At 33.6% G+C, this 17,769-nt stretch overlaps 4 protein-coding genes across 15 annotated transcripts; 2 read left to right on the top strand and 2 right to left on the bottom strand.

The window, feature by feature from the left end:
* Nucleotides 1-86: 86 nt before the first annotated feature.
* Nucleotides 87-7,397, bottom strand: LOC135161505 (PDZ and LIM domain protein Zasp). 8 transcript variants are annotated; one of them, XM_064119147.1, is made up of 10 exons: nucleotides 7,158-7,346; nucleotides 6,372-6,507; nucleotides 5,883-6,013; nucleotides 5,313-5,463; nucleotides 2,862-3,017; nucleotides 2,566-2,619; nucleotides 2,068-2,156; nucleotides 870-1,014; nucleotides 739-777; nucleotides 87-329 (listed from the first exon to the last, which is right to left on the bottom strand). In XM_064119147.1, the coding sequence occupies exons 2-10, from the start codon at nucleotides 6,480-6,482 to the stop codon at nucleotides 237-239; spliced, it is 969 nt and encodes a 322-aa protein (XP_063975217.1). In that variant the 5' UTR covers nucleotides 6,483-6,507; nucleotides 7,158-7,346; the 3' UTR covers nucleotides 87-236. The 8 variants fall into 8 exon arrangements, with proteins under 8 accessions (XP_063975217.1, XP_063975220.1, XP_063975219.1 ...); XM_064119150.1 differs by lacking the exon at nucleotides 7,158-7,346 and adding an exon at nucleotides 459-537 and having other exon boundaries at nucleotides 6,372-7,151; XM_064119149.1 differs by lacking the exon at nucleotides 6,372-6,507 and having other exon boundaries at nucleotides 7,158-7,397.
* Nucleotides 7,398-7,491: 94 nt separating this feature from the next.
* Nucleotides 7,492-10,033, bottom strand: LOC135161502 (isovaleryl-CoA dehydrogenase, mitochondrial). Its single transcript, XM_064119142.1, has 7 exons — nucleotides 9,639-10,033; nucleotides 9,467-9,556; nucleotides 9,173-9,394; nucleotides 8,641-8,968; nucleotides 8,470-8,563; nucleotides 8,142-8,401; nucleotides 7,492-8,069 (listed from the first exon to the last, which is right to left on the bottom strand). Exons 1-7 carry the CDS (start codon nucleotides 9,792-9,794, stop codon nucleotides 7,936-7,938), a joined length of 1,284 nt encoding a protein of 427 aa, XP_063975212.1. The 5' UTR covers nucleotides 9,795-10,033; the 3' UTR covers nucleotides 7,492-7,935.
* LOC135161495 (DNA-directed RNA polymerase III subunit RPC2) lies at nucleotides 8,915-14,476 on the top strand. Of its 5 annotated transcripts, none has more exons than XM_064119101.1 (6): nucleotides 8,932-9,060; nucleotides 10,457-10,508; nucleotides 10,757-10,868; nucleotides 10,955-11,109; nucleotides 11,197-11,373; nucleotides 11,446-14,476. In XM_064119101.1, exons 3-6 carry the CDS (start codon nucleotides 10,794-10,796, stop codon nucleotides 14,450-14,452), a joined length of 3,414 nt encoding a protein of 1,137 aa, XP_063975171.1. In that variant the 5' UTR covers nucleotides 8,932-9,060; nucleotides 10,457-10,508; nucleotides 10,757-10,793; the 3' UTR covers nucleotides 14,453-14,476. The 5 variants fall into 5 exon arrangements, with proteins under 5 accessions (XP_063975172.1, XP_063975171.1, XP_063975169.1 ...); XM_064119099.1 differs by lacking the exon at nucleotides 8,932-9,060 and adding an exon at nucleotides 9,522-9,603; XM_064119102.1 differs by lacking the exon at nucleotides 10,457-10,508 and having other exon boundaries at nucleotides 8,915-9,060.
* A 408-nt stretch (nucleotides 14,477-14,884) lies between these two features.
* Nucleotides 14,885-17,769, top strand: LOC135161976 (protein FAM76A). The gene is made up of 7 exons (XM_064120024.1): nucleotides 14,885-15,393; nucleotides 15,669-15,733; nucleotides 15,819-16,032; nucleotides 16,274-16,410; nucleotides 16,499-16,742; nucleotides 16,854-17,091; nucleotides 17,163-17,769. The coding sequence occupies exons 1-6, from the start codon at nucleotides 15,298-15,300 to the stop codon at nucleotides 17,085-17,087; spliced, it is 990 nt and encodes a 329-aa protein (XP_063976094.1). The 5' UTR covers nucleotides 14,885-15,297; the 3' UTR covers nucleotides 17,088-17,091; nucleotides 17,163-17,769.

The raw sequence follows: 17,769 nt of genomic DNA, 5'->3' as shown, positions 1-17,769 counted from the left end.
GTTTTTTTTTCCCCCAATTCCAAGCTTTTCCAAAGGACCATAATTAATTTCCAATGGAGTGAGGGAGATAAATGAAAATCAAATAATCATCAAAAATAATATTTCTTTATTTTACCAATACAATTTTTTGTGAATATGAAGAAATTTCCAAATTACTGTCAGCGCGAATATGTAACTGAGATAAGTGCAATGGTTGCAAAATACAGATATCAAATGATACGACATTTTTCAATATTTTAATAATCTGTTTGACCGAGAACACTGTACATAATTCTCTTGAAACTATTGCTCTGATGAATTTTTTCTCCGTCATCATCATATCCACTTGCCTGTAAAAAAAATTAATCGCCATCAATTGCCTTCATAAGTTAATTCTTTCATAACAAGGTCTCATGCTATTATTTCATTGCTCTCTTAACAATTATTCTTTAAATAATTGAAAAATGAACTTAACGTACAATATATTGATGAGAAAACTTAAAATCCATTGACACGATCCTTTATAAAAGGAAGAGGAAAAGGACGATATATTCCACCCTTAATCAGACAAATATGGATGAATTTAGATATCATGCTTCATTGAGCCATACTTTGTTATAGAGGTAAATCTCTTGATTATTTATTTAAAATCCATTATCATTATATATTAATTAATTACATATTACTCAATCACAATATGATAATTGATCTGCTCCTACTAATATGATGATGAGTAGAGTAATAATCATACAAACTTACATAAGATGAAGCTGGACTCTTTGCGGGGGGATGATGAACCTATTGCAAAGATCCTTCATCACTTACAAACAGTAATGATCAATATATGGGAAATGTTTTAACGCCAATTAAGTGATTAGCCTACGACTTACCCTATTGTGGTGAGCCCGTTGGGGAGCAAAAAGTCCAGTGCGCGCTGGCTGACTGACTTCCTGCACTTCATCACCGTATTCCTCCTCTTGAAGGGCTTTGTATGCTTCACTTTTACTTGGATCATACTTCACAGGCTTCTTTGAACTATATATAATTCAGTGACGAAAGTTTTTTTTGTTTAATAATTTTTTTTGCTAGTTCATTAGTTTATCATTTGTATCATATCTTACATTTTATTTTTCATTTGCAACTTTTTTTTTTCAATAATCATGCAATATATTGCAATATATAAGACAATTGTACGTGCAAAAACCAACTGAAAACTATTTTCAACTCTTACCAATAATAAAATCAGTGATAATAGTAATAGAAATAATGACAATAATAATTACTATGATCAATGAAATTCAGTGGTACATGCAAATCTATTCTCACAGAAAAAATCCTCGGTCTTTTTTTTTGTGTAAGCTTAAAATTGTAAAATAAAAATAATTTATAACAAGTACTGTGCTAATATGGACGTTCGGTGAGGGTATAAATCTTGGAAAGTAATAACAATCCACAATCTTTCAACATGATAAGAATAATAGTCATATAAATAAAAATTAAAAAAAAAAGAAAAAAAAAGTCGCAGATGTGTGATAGTGTTTAAAAATAGCACTCTATAAGTATTCATTGGTTGTTTCTAATTTGGCTTATTGAATTGAGGCCACGGATTCTTGAATGCGGCATCTCGAGCTCTCTCCTTCATTAATCTTGCTTGATCTTCAATTTCTTGTTTTTGTTTCACAAAGGAAAAATCTATGAAAATGCTGGAAAAAGGAGAAATAGGAGAGAAATACAAGTATTAATTATTTATTTTTTTGAAAGACCGCGAGAGCTATTCTTTTCTCAATTCTGATGAATTAGCATAATTAAATTCTACTTTTATTATTTGCAACACTTCAAGCGCGGTAAATTGTCTATTTCATTCAGTAGAATTTTAATTAATATCAATGAAAAATATAAAAAATCCTAATGATTCATAAACATAGAGATTAATTATTTAAAAATGTGAGCTTTCCATTATGCGCATCAAATAACAGTCAGTTTTACATCACTCGACATCTATTGGCAATTATTTTCGTTTATTTGCAAGTGTGCTCTAGACAGAATTGTTAAAAGCGCCGTTAGTTAATTATTTCTATATATACTTACGGAATCGCTGTGGTCTGACACTTAATAGTGTCTGCGATATTTTGTTCAGAATACAGTCCAATCGGTGAATTGAATTGCTTATGGACAACCTGAAGAGATAAAAATCCATTTTATATGTTCGATAATAAATCAACGGTAATTTAATAGGTATGCAATTGAGATCCATTCTTAGAATAACATAAGATATCAACAAACAGCATCTAAATAGCTTAATTTATAGAATTGTTGTGGGTAAGTTTTATTAATGATATTATTGTCTTGAGAAAACCATACACATTACTACAATAGCTTCAGTATATTTTTGACGTGAAAAACGTATCTCTCTTTTTTTTTTAATAAATAATAATGATAATGAAATACAAAAAGAAATAAATGAAATGATGAAACTCCATTTCCATATTTTTATACTAACGATGAATTTCACTCTATCTGTAAATTTCATCATATGCTCTCTTGTGAAGCGTTTTTAAAGCAATCCACTTATAAATAAATTCGAACCTTCGGAACTTCATTCGGACCCAACACACGCTGTAGAACTGATTCCGCCACCTGCTCGTGTATATACAGATATTTATATATATATATAAATATAAGACATATGTTAATATTAAGTAATTATCTGCATATATGAAGAACAAAAACAGGCATTTCAAAACATTGTGAGCATAATTATTTTGATGAATGGGCCAATGAAGAATTATAGGATGAAGTTACGCTCTTTTTTTATCGTCCTGGGCTTTTAGCGGAACAGTGAATGATGCGTAGTACTGATACTTGCGGCTGTAACTACCTACTTTTTGCTTCATTGCAACTTCAGGGTTGGCCACTTCATAATGATGAGGAGCAGCTCTTATCATTGGATTCGGATGATGACGAAGATAACATTCACCCAGTGGAGCATCTTTCTTGACTTTAGCACCTGGCAAGACTAAAGGAGTTGTGCGATAGGGCTGCAACAGGATATTGTTAATTTGTTATAGATTATTTTACTCTTTTCATAGCAAAAACTATCCAAATTTCGCCGACATTTCTCAGACGTTATAAAGTTAACAATAAAAATGGGAAATAAAATGAAAATTTAACTGAATTTTCGGTATTCCTTTTTGCTGTGGTCTTCTGTGGAAAAAAATCACTTTGAAAATTGCGCCATCCAATGTCTTTTGCAGAGTTTCATTAAAAAAAATTCAGGGAGGAACAATTTGGCAAGGTCGATTGTTGGCAGTTATATCATATGATGATGACGAAAGTTGTTTTTCCGTACATTTTACATAAAGTGGTATGTAAAATTGTTTTATTTTCGAATTTTCTATGTGATATAAATATACGTATATATTAATGTATGTATGTATGTATTATTATGAAATCATCTGTCATTCGGTAAATGGATGCTAGATTTTTTGTTCATATATTACAAATGGGTCAGATACATGGTAATGTTGCAGGATACATGAAAGCGAAGAAACAGAGATCCCCGAAATAGCCGAAGGCCCTCAGCTAGCAAAAATATCGCACACCTCTGTCGCTTTCATGTCTAACCAATATATAGCGGGGGGAGGAAAACAACGAAAACATTGTAGCCAATATTTTTCAATAATATGATGATTGCCATTAATTAAAATATACCGGATAGACATTACATTATATTAATCCAATACATTTTTTCACCACTGATTTATATTAGGGCTATTTGCTCGTTATGTATTTTAGAAAAATATGAAAATGTAGATTGAATTGAATTGGGGATTCTTTCATTAGCTGAGAAAATATATCACTTGTAACCTTTCCAGAAACATTGAAGAATTGAATTTTTAATTTTTTTACAGATCACCACTTTGGGAGTATGGTGATAATTACTCATAAGGCATAGTCTCTAAAAAAAATTTTCTTCACTAGGAATCGTGTTTAGTAAATATGCCAAGGTTTTGTGTTGCCATGTGCAGTTAAAATTATTATACGTCCATTCATTAGCTTACAGTAGACAACCGATGAGACGATCTTGACTTTCCTTATATATAATTAGAATTGCCCATATTACAATTCCACAATGAGAATAGTATAGAAATTTTCATAATCACAACCAGGTTTATTACAAATATACGTGGTTGTCCCTTTAAAAAGCATCACAATATAATGAAAAATATTACCAATTTTTTATTTAATATTAATTTAATATTAAAAAAATAACTATGTGACAAAGTCATCTAGAGTGATTCAATGAAGGCGGCACTCTAGCAGTTGGCAATTTAATTGAGAAATGTGATCTTTAAGAGCATTAATTAATTTATACATAAGGCTTTCATTATAAATTATAAACGATTGAGAACCATTAAATTATCCACTAGATAATTGAATCATCTATGATTTACCCAGTAAACTGCACCCTCTTCTTCTTTAGGTTGACGTTCAATGGCATAACGATAGGTTGTTGTATAGCCCGGCATAATTATCACTTACTGTTGTTTTTAATACGTTTGTACGTATAGATTAAATTTTTATCGCGATAGAGTTTGCTTGAAATTAATCGCAGTATGGCTTAGTTTTTCGGTTTTTTTCTTATTTTTTCTCGTTCCCGATAGTGCCTTAGTCGATTGGAGTCATTCAAACGCTCTGACTCGCAGCGCGGGTGGCACTAAACTCTGGTTTTTCTAAAGTGTAGCTTCTGCGCGAAGAGATCCGGAGTATTCTGTTGCTAGCACATATGCTACTATTTGGAAAAAGTGCAATTATCCTTCACATCACTTTGTACTAGAATTAGTCGCTGGTAATGTCAATAGAGTATCATAGATTCACATGTCTCTATAAGAGTGAATTAGGCTTTCAATTTTTAACTACCTATAATTATAGATTTCGAATTTTTTTGAAGCTTTTCTCCCTCATCGAAAGTGCATTTTCCATTTTATTCAATTTCGCAACGACAAATAAAAATTCAATGTATGAGAATTGTATTCGTATTGCATTCAGCGAAAATAGCCAATGCTTTGATTCTAAATTAAGATTTCAAGCTCAGCTTTAGTGCTCTCACTTGGCTATCTAGCATAATACAAGATTTTTCTATTCCACACTAAGTTATTCTAATTATTGACGTGTTAATGCATTACTGATCTAAAACGAATAAACGATTTAATATTTTAGCCAAACGATAATCAGAGTTATCATTTTACCACATGATTAATTGGTGTCATTTGCGAATATTTTATATATTTCTACTAAAAAAGGCACTTCAAGTGGTTTATGGTTTTGATTACCTGCGACAAATAGAATCGCTCCTCACGCACTTCTTCCAGATGCTCACGGGGTGGATCGAAATGATCGGGAGAGAAAGCTTTGTACTCTTTGGACGAAATTAACGGTGGAACTGGACTCTTTGGCAGAAATTTTGGTTGCGATGATTTTGGTCTATTTAACATAAATACTTCGATTAACAGCGTATAATGTTTAGTTTGATCTTGTTATTGGACAAAAGAGAATACAAGCAATAATGAATCGGAAGAAAAACTAAAGCCCAGCATTGTCAAATAAATAATCCTATAACTTGGTATTGCATTGGAGCGGTTAAATTTCTTGTGCTACACTTTTAGTGACAGTAGTAGCTATCACAATCTTAGTGTTCTTGAGTTGATTTTTTTATTTCAACTGGTGTTGGAAATACCGGTGCTTTATTCGCCAAATTCCACGAATAAATTGCATCAATAAACATAATAATATCATCTAATAGGCTAATGAATGGTGTCACGTTATTTTTCAAAACTGGTTCGCTGTTGGCGAAATTTCTAATAGATTGTTTTGATGATGAATGATGAATCGATAGCGCAGACCTTTCAACGACTAGTGTTACAGACTGTGAATTTTGTAGTAAATTTTGAGCGTCCACATGCCTCACATCACGCGAGTCGTATTCATCAATTTTCTTGATCACGTCACCCTTCTGCAACTCCTCGTTTTCAGACTATAACAGAAAATATAGATAATAATGTATAATTGATACTACTTTCATTTTGCAATGTATTTGTAAAGTAAATCAAGAAAGATATTCACTAAAAATTACATATCTCGTATGTACATCCGGAGGAAAATGTGTATGTAGGATTTTTTTTTAACATTTCCGTAATTTTTACTTGTCAGTACAATATGACATCACATAAGTTTTTTGAGAGTATTTTAAAATCGATAAGCAAACAGTGCGTTCTTTAAATTTTTTACCGAAAATTTCACTCCTCATACGCTTGGTTTTAAAGAATCTTCGATTATTTGACACACAGATTAGGATGTAAAAGGTCAAAGGGAATTGAAAATTATGTACTTACATGAGTGACGATGATCGGAGTTCCCAAATCTGTACCACCAGCGATGCGGAAACCCCACGGCCGACCCTGATGCCTTCGCAATTTTAAGACCAATGTTTGCTTGTTCGTCATGCTCTCAAAACCTTGATCTCGTTACCTGTCTTACGATTATATTTTGATTTTCTTCCCCTTCTTGCCCACAATAGTATATAAAAACAATGGTCAATTGAACTCTGTTAGTAATATGAACATATTGGAGAGAACTGACAAGAGATTGAGAATTTGGCTGGACCTACACTAATGTTAGCTGGCGTGCGGCAACTACTCGTTTTGTATTCTTACAACATTTGACCGTACCTACATAGAGCAAATTTCAACGGGTGAGCTATAACAAGTGGATTCTCGAACGTGAACGGCAGGCTGGCCAATAAATTGATTCTGTTCCAATTACGCCACATAAACCAATAGTAATACAGTCAATGACATATAAACCTTATCATCGAATCACATCACTTTTATTTCCAATGGTTGAACCCTCCATTGGTACTTATAATGCAGAAAAACAAAGGAATAACTATTGTCTATGATAAATCACCGACAAGTATTTCTGCTTAAAGATCTAGACATGATAATTTTAAATATTCACCCACCTCCGGCCCAACCTATACATGTATAACACACACCCATCATCAAATTATTTAATTTTTTTTCCCACAAGATTTTAGCAATCACTAAAATTTTCAATAATACAGAGAAACAACGGATCACTCGTTAAATTATGCACATTTCGATTCTTATCATACTTACATATGCTTCATAGTAGTTTCCGATTGAAAACTTGAGAGACGTTCGATTACGCATTTGTTTGCTATCCATTCCCATCGTCCCCATTGTGTAATAATAAACGATTAAATAATTATGATAAAAATCGCCGCAAAATATGTATCCTTAAGATCCAATTACCGTGGCGGTTCGTCGATTAATGAGTATTTAGTTTGGATGAAACAAATGATGACAGAGTGAGACAATGCACGGTTTAAGTGAGTGTACAAGAGTCTCATTTCAGGGGTGTCAATGTATTTCGACATCTTAAATTAGCAACCTATAGCGCTAAAGGTTAATCAAACTGTTGAAGAAAAAGTAGTTGCTCTAGTGACTCATTTATTTCGATTGAGTATAAAATTGTATTTGTTGTCATCCTACTGAATTTTTTATGGCCGGAAAAATGATACTATCAATGTATACGAAATTAAGCATGATTCAAATACTTCAACTTCCGAATGGAAGATGTCCAATGGCTAAGAATTACAATTCAAGGGTAGAAAAAATTCAAGATCACTACTGTGGCTGGTGATAAAAAATAAAATTGTTTTCCCATATTTTTTCCTAGTTTGTGGTTTTTATTGTCCTCTGATGGATGACGCGAGGCGGGAAAACCTTCACTCAGCGAAAATCTTAATCTACACCAACTGATGTTCAACAATATATAGAGTTTTTCTAATATTGATGTGAAGAGAATATAGTCATATTTTCAAAAATAAAAAATCCAGTGATATTCCTAGTTTACAAGCATTATCATTTTTTTTCACGAGTACTCATCTGTTATTGCTCTTGAAATGACCATTCGTCGAACTTCACTGGTACCAGCTCCAATTTCATAAAGTTTAGCATCTCTCAAAAGTCGACCACTGGGATAATCATTGATGTAGCCATTTCCACCTTGAGAAAAGAAGTACTAAACTTCATCTCTTTAAATACGTATAGATAATGAAACATTTAAGAATAGAATACCTAGGATTTGAATGGTATCTAAAGCCGCTCTTGTTGCATTTTCTGCACAATAGAGAATCACCGCAGCGCAGTCCTTCCGATTAACATTACCAGCATCGCAAGCTCTCGCTACGGCATACAGATAACTTCTGCTCGCACTCAAGCTTACATACATATCTGCTATTTTAGCTTGAATCATTTGGAATTCAGCAATTCGGGTATTAAATTGTTTCCTAGTGTGAGCATAGTCAAATGCGAGATCGCAACAGGCTTGCAGAATTCTGAAATATTTTTCAATCCAGTACTTAACACACTGTTTTGACTTAAATAATTAATGATGTATAATCACCCGAGAGGTCCGCCCGATAATATTAATCTCTCCAAATCTAAACCGCTGAATAAAACGTAAATTCCTCTATCCAATTGACCAAGTATATTTTTACCTGAAAGACCGGCCCCAAATTATTAATTTTAATACTGATAATAAAAGGACATGTACATAGCGATTATTTTCACTTACTAGGCACTTTACAATTATCAAATATTAATTCGCTGGTATTGGAGCCACGCATACCAAGTTTATCCAGTTTGATGCCGCTACTGAACCCGTCCATACCCCTTTCAATGATAAATGCTGTAATACCGTGCTGTGGTTTACCGCTGTGTGTATTCGTTCGAGCATAAACGACAATTACATCCGCATCAGGGCCATTGGTTATCCAAAATTTATTACCATTAAGAATATAGTAGTCATTCTTTTTTTCTGCACGTAATTTCATTGATACAACGTCGGAGCCTGAACTTGCTTCGGACATTGCCAATGCTCCAACGTGTTCGCCGTTACATAGCTAACAAACAAAAAAAAAAATCAAGGCCATTTAGCGGACACAAAATGTACTAGCCTACGGGAACAATAGACGAAGCGCAATAATTGAGTTTGGTAACTATCAAATAATTAGTTTCGTTGCAATCTGTAATGGCAGTTTGAGGTTATGTATCGATTTTCAAATAATTCCAAGCGGGTCTTAATACCGATAGTAGAGAGAAAAAACCTTTGGCAAGTATTTGCGTTTCTGCTCCTCCGTACCATTTCTATGTATTTGATTGAGACATAAATTTGAATGTGCACCATAGCTGAGAGCTATCGCAGCCGAGACCCGGCTCAACTCTTCCATTACAATTATATGATCCAGATATGTACCCCCAGAGCCTCCGTAGGTAGATTGTGCTGTAATTCCAAGTAAACCCATCTCTCCCAGATCTCTCCAAAATTTCTGTGAATCATTGCCGGGAATTATTAATTTTTAGTATATCCGTTTATGAATTGTAAATTTGTCCAGTCTCACCCGCAAATCATCAAATTTATTTTCTTTATCAATTTCTGTAGCTCTGGGAGCCAATTCCTTACGAAAAAAATCAAAGCATGTCAAACGGAGCTGCAACACCAAATATGAATCGTTAATAATGGTAGTCGCCCATAATGGTAAAATGTATTACAATATATTCAATAAGGCTCACTTGTTTCTGCTCATTAGACAAACCATAGAGATTCTCATCCACTGAATAATATTGACTTAAATTTCTAATATTAGACAATTTTATATTATTAGTCTTAAGAAAGGGGAAAAAACTAGTTCGTACTGCTCTCCAACTCATAGCGAATTGTAATAACATGTATTTCAAGAGTAATGTATTGATGAATAACGGATAATGATCCAAGCCTCACTACTACATAAGTTTGCGAAATTACTCGATATGCCTCCCCACATTATTTATCTTATCAACCAAGCAGAAAGAAAAGGTCAATATACTAGAGATAAAAATATATCTAAGGAGAATATCTAGACATTTTCAAGTTTTTATATCATCCGTACACGTTTGTACTGATTGTCTTTATGAATGGAAATTATGATCAAGAAATTCAAACATTTAAAATTTATAGATTCAAATTTTAGCATCATTACGACCTTGTAAGTGAACGAATATAGCAAATACACATAACTATAACTACCTGCCCCGGTACCGAAATTCAACCGCAACACTTGATTTTTCTCACAGAACAAATCTCCAGGCTAAGACCAAGGCTAAGGCAAAAAAGTCAAAGGGGTTAAAATCAAAATCTTTCTATATTTTTGTCTGAGAAAAAAAAAACATTTCTCTTCCCATTTCTCCTACGAACAGCATTGGTTTCATCCCTTGATATTCCATAGTGAGTGTAAAAATTGGTTGAAATGTATTAAAAAAACTCACTTTCACCTTTCCCCTCAACTCCTTGTCATCGCCAGGCTTTTAAGCTGTTGGGCGCTAATGAGATTATTTTTTAAAATGCAAAATAGAAATATTATCGATGGTGGCGCTTCCACGGCTAGGGTCATCACTAGTGTTCGGGTGAGTTTCACTCAGCTCCCCAAATCTGCGCCTCTACTTTAGTCAATGCTTTTTGGTTTCTCCACTAGTCGTTTCCGTTATAATTGTAACCTAGTTTCGGTTTGGCTCACGTGTGTCAACAAAAAAGATTCGAGATTCATGTTCTTTTCCCACATAATATTATTATAATATATTATTGTTATTGCCATTATTATAACATAACCATAACAAAGAGCAAGTGAAATGGAAAAAAATTGTGTTAATAATAGGTGAATATCTTAATAACGAGACAGACCGGTTGTCATAATGGGTGGCTTCAGGACGAAAAACCTAGAGGATGTGAAAACTGAAAAATGTAATCGTATCGCTAAGCACATTCAGGTAGATTTACTTTGTCCTTTATATAATTAAAAAATAATATAGAATTAATTGTTGATAACCGCTCAATATATTTTTCATTTTTCCAGGACAAATGGAAATTGGTTCCAGCTTTTCTCAAGGGCAAGGGCTTGGTCAAACAGCACATCGATTCATTCAATTATTTTATCAATGTTGAGATAAAAAAAATTGTTAAAGCCAATCAGATTGTCCGTTGTGACAATGACTTATTATTTTACATCAAGTAATACTAATAGTCAATCTATAAATTGTTTATAAATAGAAAACATGATGGGCATCAATTAACATTTTGGAAATGTTTTTTTTTTAGATATTTAAATGTATATGTTAGTTCGCCCGATATCGAAGAAGGGGCAGATATGAGTCGACCAACTACACCGCACGAGTGTCGTCTAAGAGATTTGACCTACTCAGCCCCAATTATTGTAGATATAGAGTATCTAAGGGGACAGCAACCAATCATAAAGAATAATGTGGTTATTGGAAGGTGAGGCATTGCTTACAATATTTTTGTTTTCTCTTCATTTAAAAAAAAAATTCTTTTTCTCACTGTTCTCAGGATGCCAATAATGCTGAGGAGTTCAAATTGTGTATTGACAGACAAATCTCATTTTGAACTAGCAAAGATGAACGAATGTCCACATGATCCTGGTGGTTATTTTGTAGTCAATGGCCAGGAGAAGGTGATAATTATTCAAGAGCAAATGCTAAAGAACAGAATTATTTTAGAGCAAGACAATAAAGGCTGTGTTGTAGCTTCCTGTAACAGTTCAACCCACGAGAGAAAAACAAAGACAAATGTTGTTGGCAAGGGTGGAAAATATTATATGAGGCACAATATATTTCAAGATGATATATCAGTGGCTGTGATTTTCAAAGCAATGGGCATAGTTTCTGATCAAGAGATAATGCAGCTGATTGGCACTGAAGAGGAATATATGAAGAAATTGGGGTCGAGTCTAGAAGAATGTCACACACTTGAAATATTTACTCAACATCAAGCCTTGAAATATCTGAGCAATAAACGAAAGCAGAAGAGATACTTTTCATCGTCAGTTAAATGCAATGTGGCTGACGAAATGAAGGATTTACTGGCTCAGAATATATTGTCACATGTGCCAGTGATGGATTTCAATTTCAAAATGAAAGCAACGTATTTGGCTTTGATGATACGGCGTGTAATGAGGGCACAGTATGATGGAAATTTAGTTGACGATCGTGATTATTATGGCAATAAAAGATTGGAATTGGCTGGCTCACTTTTAGCTCTCATGTTTGAGGATGCATTCAAAAGATACAATTTTGAACTTAAACAAATTGCTGATAAGAATATACCAAAAACAAAAGCTGCCCAATTTGACGTTGTTAAACACATGACAAAAGACACAATAACGAGGGGCCTTACATTTGCAATATCCTCTGGCAATTGGACGATTAAGAGATTTAAAATGGAACGCCATGGGGTGACCCAGGTATTGTCAAGGCTATCCTATATATCTGCACTGGGTATGATGACCAGAGTTAATTCGCAATTTGAAAAGACACGGAAAGTCTCTGGTCCAAGATCCCTCCAACCCTCCCAATGGGGTATGCTGTGTCCCAGTGATACACCTGAGGGAGAGGGCTGTGGTCTTGTTAAAAATCTGGCTCTTATGACTCACATAACAACAGAAGTCGAACAGGAGCCAATCGTAAGATTGTGCTTCAATTTGGGAGTTGAAAATGTCAATATATTGGGCGGTGAAGAAATCAATCACAAAGATGTGTATATGGTATTTTTGAATGGCAACATTTTAGGTGTGATCAACAATTATAAAAGACTGCTCACTGTATTTAGAATGTTAAGGAGAAGAGGTTTGATCAATGGTTTTGTATCAATATATACACAACATCAACACAAATCAATTCAAATAAGTTCTGACGGTGGGCGATTATGTCGACCTTATATAATTGTTAAAAATTGTCAGCCTCTAATACAAGATGAACACATGAAAATTCTACATCAAGGTATAAAATCCTTCGAGGACTTAATTCAGGAAGGTTTAATTGAATATCTTGATGTAAATGAAGAGAACGACAGTTTTATTGCATTTAATGAGTCACACGTTAATCACAAAACAACCCATTTAGAAATAGAGCCATTCACCTTGCTTGGAGTGTGCGCCGGTCTTGTTCCATATCCACATCACAATCAGAGCCCGAGAAATACTTATCAGTGTGCTATGGGTAAGCAGGCTATGGGGACTATTGGGTATAATCAGCGAAATCGTATTGATACCCTTATGTATAATTTGGTTTATCCACAAGCACCTATGGTCAAGTCTCGAACAATTGAGCTAATTAATTTTGATAAACTTCCTGCTGGACAGAATGCCATTGTTGCTGTAATGTCTTACAGTGGTTATGATATTGAAGATGCATTGATATTAAATAAAGCATCCATTGATCGAGGCTATGGTAGATGTCTTGTTTACAGAAATGCCAAGACTACTTTGAAAAAATATGCCAATCAGACATTTGATAAAATTATGGGTCCTCTCATCGATGCTAATAATAAAAAACCCATTTACAAACACGATATTCTTGATTCTGATGGAATTGCCATGCCTGGTGAAATGGTGGAAAATAGAAAAGTTATGGTGAACAAGTCATCACCAACTATTACCCATCAAAATCCAGTTAATCAAGTTGTTGGTCAAGGATCAGTTGAGTATCGAGAAGTGCCTGTTGTCTACAAAGGACCTGTACCATCGTATATTGAAAAAGTTATGATATCGTCAAATTACGCTGATGATTCTTTTCTCATAAAGTTATTATTACGACAAACACGCCGACCGGAAATAGGTGATAAATTCAGTAGTCGTCATGGACAAAAAGGTGTAACTGGTCTTATTGTTGAACAAGAAGACATGCCATTCAATGATTCGGGTATTTGCCCTGACATGATTATGAATCCCCACGGCTTCCCTTCAAGAATGACTGTTGGAAAATTAATCGAGCTTTTGGCTGGAAAAGCTGGCCTGATGAAAGGACAATTTCATTATGGTACAGCATTTGGAGGCTCCAAAGTCAGTGATGTTTGTGAAGACTTAGTTCGACATGGCTACAATTATCTTGGTAAAGATATTTTTTACTCTGGAATCACTGGTGAACCGCTCCAAGCTTATATCTACTCAGGACCTGTCTATTATCAAAAGCTCAAGCATATGGTTCAAGATAAAATGCATGCCCGATCTAGAGGCCCAAGAGCTGTATTAACACGTCAGCCTACTGAAGGAAGATCTAAGGAAGGTGGCCTTCGTCTCGGGGAAATGGAAAGAGATTGTCTCATTGGTTATGGCGCTAGTATGATGCTTGTTGAACGATTAATGATATCGAGTGATGCCTTTGATGTTGATGTTTGCAATAAATGTGGATTGATGGCATACAGTGGTTGGTGCCACAGTTGTCGATCGAGTGGTTGTGTCTCGACTATAACAATGCCTTATGCATGTAAATTATTGTTTCAAGAATTACAATCCATGAACATTGTCCCTCGATTGACATTGAAAAATTATTGTGATTAAATATTATATTTTTTTCAATTATCATACAGTCTTCTAATATTAATTTTATTTTTATATAGGTTCAAAACTCATCTACCTAGCAATTTTTGTTTATATAGATATTTAATGTATTTTTTACTCAAGAAGTCAATAATCATGAAAAAAAATTCACATCAATTATTTTATACCAACTCTGTATTTAAACCTTGAGGCAAAGAAACTTTCATGCAGATTAAGTTTCCTCAATGACTACATTGAATAAAACTTCTTTTTTTCTTATTAACTTGCTCACCTTTTAACTATCACGATTTCATGGCATAAATGAAAATTCTTCATATTTACCGCGTAAAAATCAATTCCCTATAAAAATTCCCCAGAATAGTAAAATTACTGAAGGGGTGGGGAGAACGGAAAAAAAGAGAGTCCGGTGGCAGCACCACACTCTCTCCTAGTCCTATATACTCTCTGTACTCTCCGCTCTCTTCCACTTTGGTATGACGAGTTCATATACTTGTTGGTCACTATCAAAATAGCTACGAAAACAAATGCTAGATTTTCTTGTGCTGCTTCTCACTCATTAATTTTGAAAAGTTTCAGAAAAAATGTGGAGTATTGTTTTTTTTAATCAAATAAAGTGTATTTGAGTGCTGTGTTGCGTTGCGGGCACTTTGAATAATCCTCCATTAAATTTTTTTTCTCTGTCGCAATTGATGCGATTGATAGTTGCAATAATAGGATTGTTTTTATCTAATTGTATCAAAATTATTTGATAATTCGAACCTCTCGGTACGAAAGGAATAAATATATTTCAAAATATATTTCATAAGGACGATATTGAACCGAGAGTCGAGAAATTTGAGCACAGAATGAGCTCAAATAACGCCAGAGCATTGTTTGCGTGCTCCAGGTGTTTTTCAAGGCATCCTTTCGAGGAATTATCACCGGGACAGCAACTCTGCAAGGTAAAGTAATCCAGTTGTTTGATCTACATAAATTATTCACTCGTAATTATTTTATTGTCCATTGAAAATAATCATTTGCCTTGAAAATATGCATTTTAATGGTCAAAAGAACTCAACACCTGCTATTTCAGATATTTTCACATGTTCTTGAGCGAAAGAGCCAAACATTGTGAAATAAACTTCAGTGGTTCTATTTCTTCTATTCTCATATGTTTCTTTTTTTCATTACTAAAAGCTGAATTTATTACAATATCCCTATAAAATTTATTATCCAGGAATGCCGTGGCTCATTTCCCGTGGTCAAGTGTACGTACTGTCGATCGGAGTTCCAACAGGCAATGTATGAGTACAGTACTATTTATTGCCCTTATAATCGCATAATTATTCTATTTGTCAATATTCTCATTGAAATTAATCAATTTCAGTAAGGGTAATACGTGTACGATATGTAAAAAATGTGAGCAAAACGTAAAAGCTTATGGTAAACCATCAGCCTGTGAGTACTGCAACACTATTGCCGCATTCATTGGTAGTAAATGTCAGCGTTGTACAAATTCAGAAAAAAGGTATGGCCCTCCTGTGACATGTGAACAATGCAAGCAAAAATGTGCCTTTGATCGACAGGATGAAGATAAAAAGGTAAATGAAAAAATATTTATATTCAATAACAACAATATTCATCTTTATTTTAATGTCTCTTGAATGTTTCCGCTGAATTTTTAATTCACCTATGAATTTATTTAGTAAAGGGTTTATTTTTTCTTCAAGTCAAAAATAAAAATACAAACTTAAAAATTCCATACGATGAAAGTAATGCAATGAATATAATAATTTTGTTTATTCCATTGATTGATTTAGTTTCTAAATATTTTATTTAAAGGTTGATGGTAAATTACTGTGCTGGTTGTGCACATTGTCCTACAAGCGTGCACTGGCAAAAACAAAGCAATCGGATGCTGACAGAAGAGCTCATTTGAAATTAGCACACGAACGAGCTTCTAAACACAAAGAGCAAAAGTAATGCAATAATGAATTTTAACAATTGATAAGAGTATGTTTTCAAATAATAATTAATTATCTACTTTATAATTGTAATATATTTTAGATTAAAAGGACACAACAAAAGGCCTCATCGCATCGATGTTACAAAACTACCCCCTCAACCAGATCCAACAGAAACAACTTGTCCGGCACCTATGAAGGTTGCTCGAATGGTGGGTGCTCATGATCCACACGATCCGAATAGCTCTGACCACGTTGTTGCTGTGACTCAACTCAAAGAAAAAATTGCACATCTCCAGAAGCAATTGTCACAAAAGGATAGTCAACTATTGACCAAGGATAGACATGTAATTGCTGATATAAAGCATTATAGTGATATATATATATATATATATATATATATATATATTTTTTTTTTTTCTTGTTGCTATATTTTAGGTTGTAATAATAATTTTCAGATAACGGAATTGAAGGCGAAAAATTTTACTGCTGAAACTGAATTACGTAATAAAATGAAAGCAACGGAAAAGGAGTATGAAGCTAAGGTCTCTGGGATGCAGCAAAAAATTTCAGGATTATTGAAGGAAGTCGCTACATTATCAAAAAGTAATAAACGGGGTGACAGACTTGCCGCAACTAAAAGTGAAACTGGCACGAATAGTGGTAGTGGAACAGACAGTCCTGTACCTTGATGCGGTTAGTACACAAGTAAATTGTACTAATATATGTATGTATGTATCCATAATAATTGACAATGATCATTTCAGGGTTACTGATTAGCTGTGACGAGACGTTGATTATTGAATGTCAATACTCGAATTCACATGATCCACCAAATACATATAGAAAATGCTCTCCATTCAAATTATCGATTCCATTATTTTTTTCATTACGAATAAGCAATACGACTGAACCTCATACGTTTAACCAGCAAGCATTGTTTTATCAATTAAAACAAAATTATGTTGAATTCATTCAATATCAACAATACAATGATTAAATGGAATAAAATAAATGAAATTTAATGATAAATAATGATGAAGCTGATGATAAAAGTATAAATGATGATAAAAAGAAACAGTCTCATTAAACTATGAGGGTAAAAATTATTTTCTTTGAGTGTATCACAAAATTAGTCACTCTGAAAATTCAGCAATCTATTGTTTATGCAGCATACAACTATAATTGTAAATTCTTATTGATTGAAATTTCTGAATCGATATGTCATGAGAACAATAATGTTCCATTTTTGTCAATTAATTTTAAAAATTTGTGCTGGTTCTTATGAATGTGAACGTTCAATTAGATTTGCAGTGAAATTTTGTGATCATGTAAATTTATAACTTCCGACAAATACAGAAAGTATTTTCACAA

This window comes from Diachasmimorpha longicaudata, chromosome 4, assembly GCF_034640455.1.
Source record: "Diachasmimorpha longicaudata isolate KC_UGA_2023 chromosome 4, iyDiaLong2, whole genome shotgun sequence".
NCBI classification, from domain to species: domain Eukaryota; kingdom Metazoa; phylum Arthropoda; class Insecta; order Hymenoptera; family Braconidae; genus Diachasmimorpha; species Diachasmimorpha longicaudata.
The sequence above is the reverse complement of the archived record's forward strand: the minus strand, read 5'-3'. Positions and strand labels throughout refer to the sequence as shown.

Excerpts from the sequence above, each read along its gene's own strand:
- LOC135161505 (XM_064119147.1), bottom strand. The coding sequence starts at position 6,482 with ATGACGAACAAGCAAACATTGGTCTTAAAATTGCGAAGGCATCAGGGT. Across the intron at positions 2,157-2,565 it reads GTCCGAATGAAGTTCCGAAG|GTTGTCCATAAGCAATTCAA; the intron begins GTTCGAATTTAT and ends TTATCTCTTCAG. Across the intron at positions 778-869 it reads AACGGGCTCACCACAATAGG|GTTCATCATCCCCCCGCAAA; the intron begins GTAAGTCGTAGG and ends TCTTTGCAATAG.
- LOC135161502 (XM_064119142.1), bottom strand. The coding sequence starts at position 9,794 with ATGTTATTACAATTCGCTATGAGTTGGAGAGCAGTACGAACTAGTTTT. Across the intron at positions 8,402-8,469 it reads TTATCGGGCGGACCTCTCGG|AATTCTGCAAGCCTGTTGCG; the intron begins GTGATTATACAT and ends AAAATATTTCAG. Across the intron at positions 8,070-8,141 it reads AGATACCATTCAAATCCTAG|GTGGAAATGGCTACATCAAT; the intron begins GTATTCTATTCT and ends TCTTTTCTCAAG.
- LOC135161495 (XM_064119102.1), top strand. The coding sequence starts at position 10,794 with ATGGGTGGCTTCAGGACGAAAAACCTAGAGGATGTGAAAACTGAAAAA. Across the intron at positions 11,110-11,196 it reads GACTTATTATTTTACATCAA|ATATTTAAATGTATATGTTA; the intron begins GTAATACTAATA and ends TTTTTTTTTTAG. Across the intron at positions 11,374-11,445 it reads AATAATGTGGTTATTGGAAG|GATGCCAATAATGCTGAGGA; the intron begins GTGAGGCATTGC and ends CACTGTTCTCAG.
- LOC135161976 (XM_064120024.1), top strand. The coding sequence starts at position 15,298 with ATGAGCTCAAATAACGCCAGAGCATTGTTTGCGTGCTCCAGGTGTTTT. Across the intron at positions 15,394-15,668 it reads CGGGACAGCAACTCTGCAAG|GAATGCCGTGGCTCATTTCC; the intron begins GTAAAGTAATCC and ends TTTATTATCCAG. Across the intron at positions 15,734-15,818 it reads TCGGAGTTCCAACAGGCAAT|TAAGGGTAATACGTGTACGA; the intron begins GTATGAGTACAG and ends AATCAATTTCAG.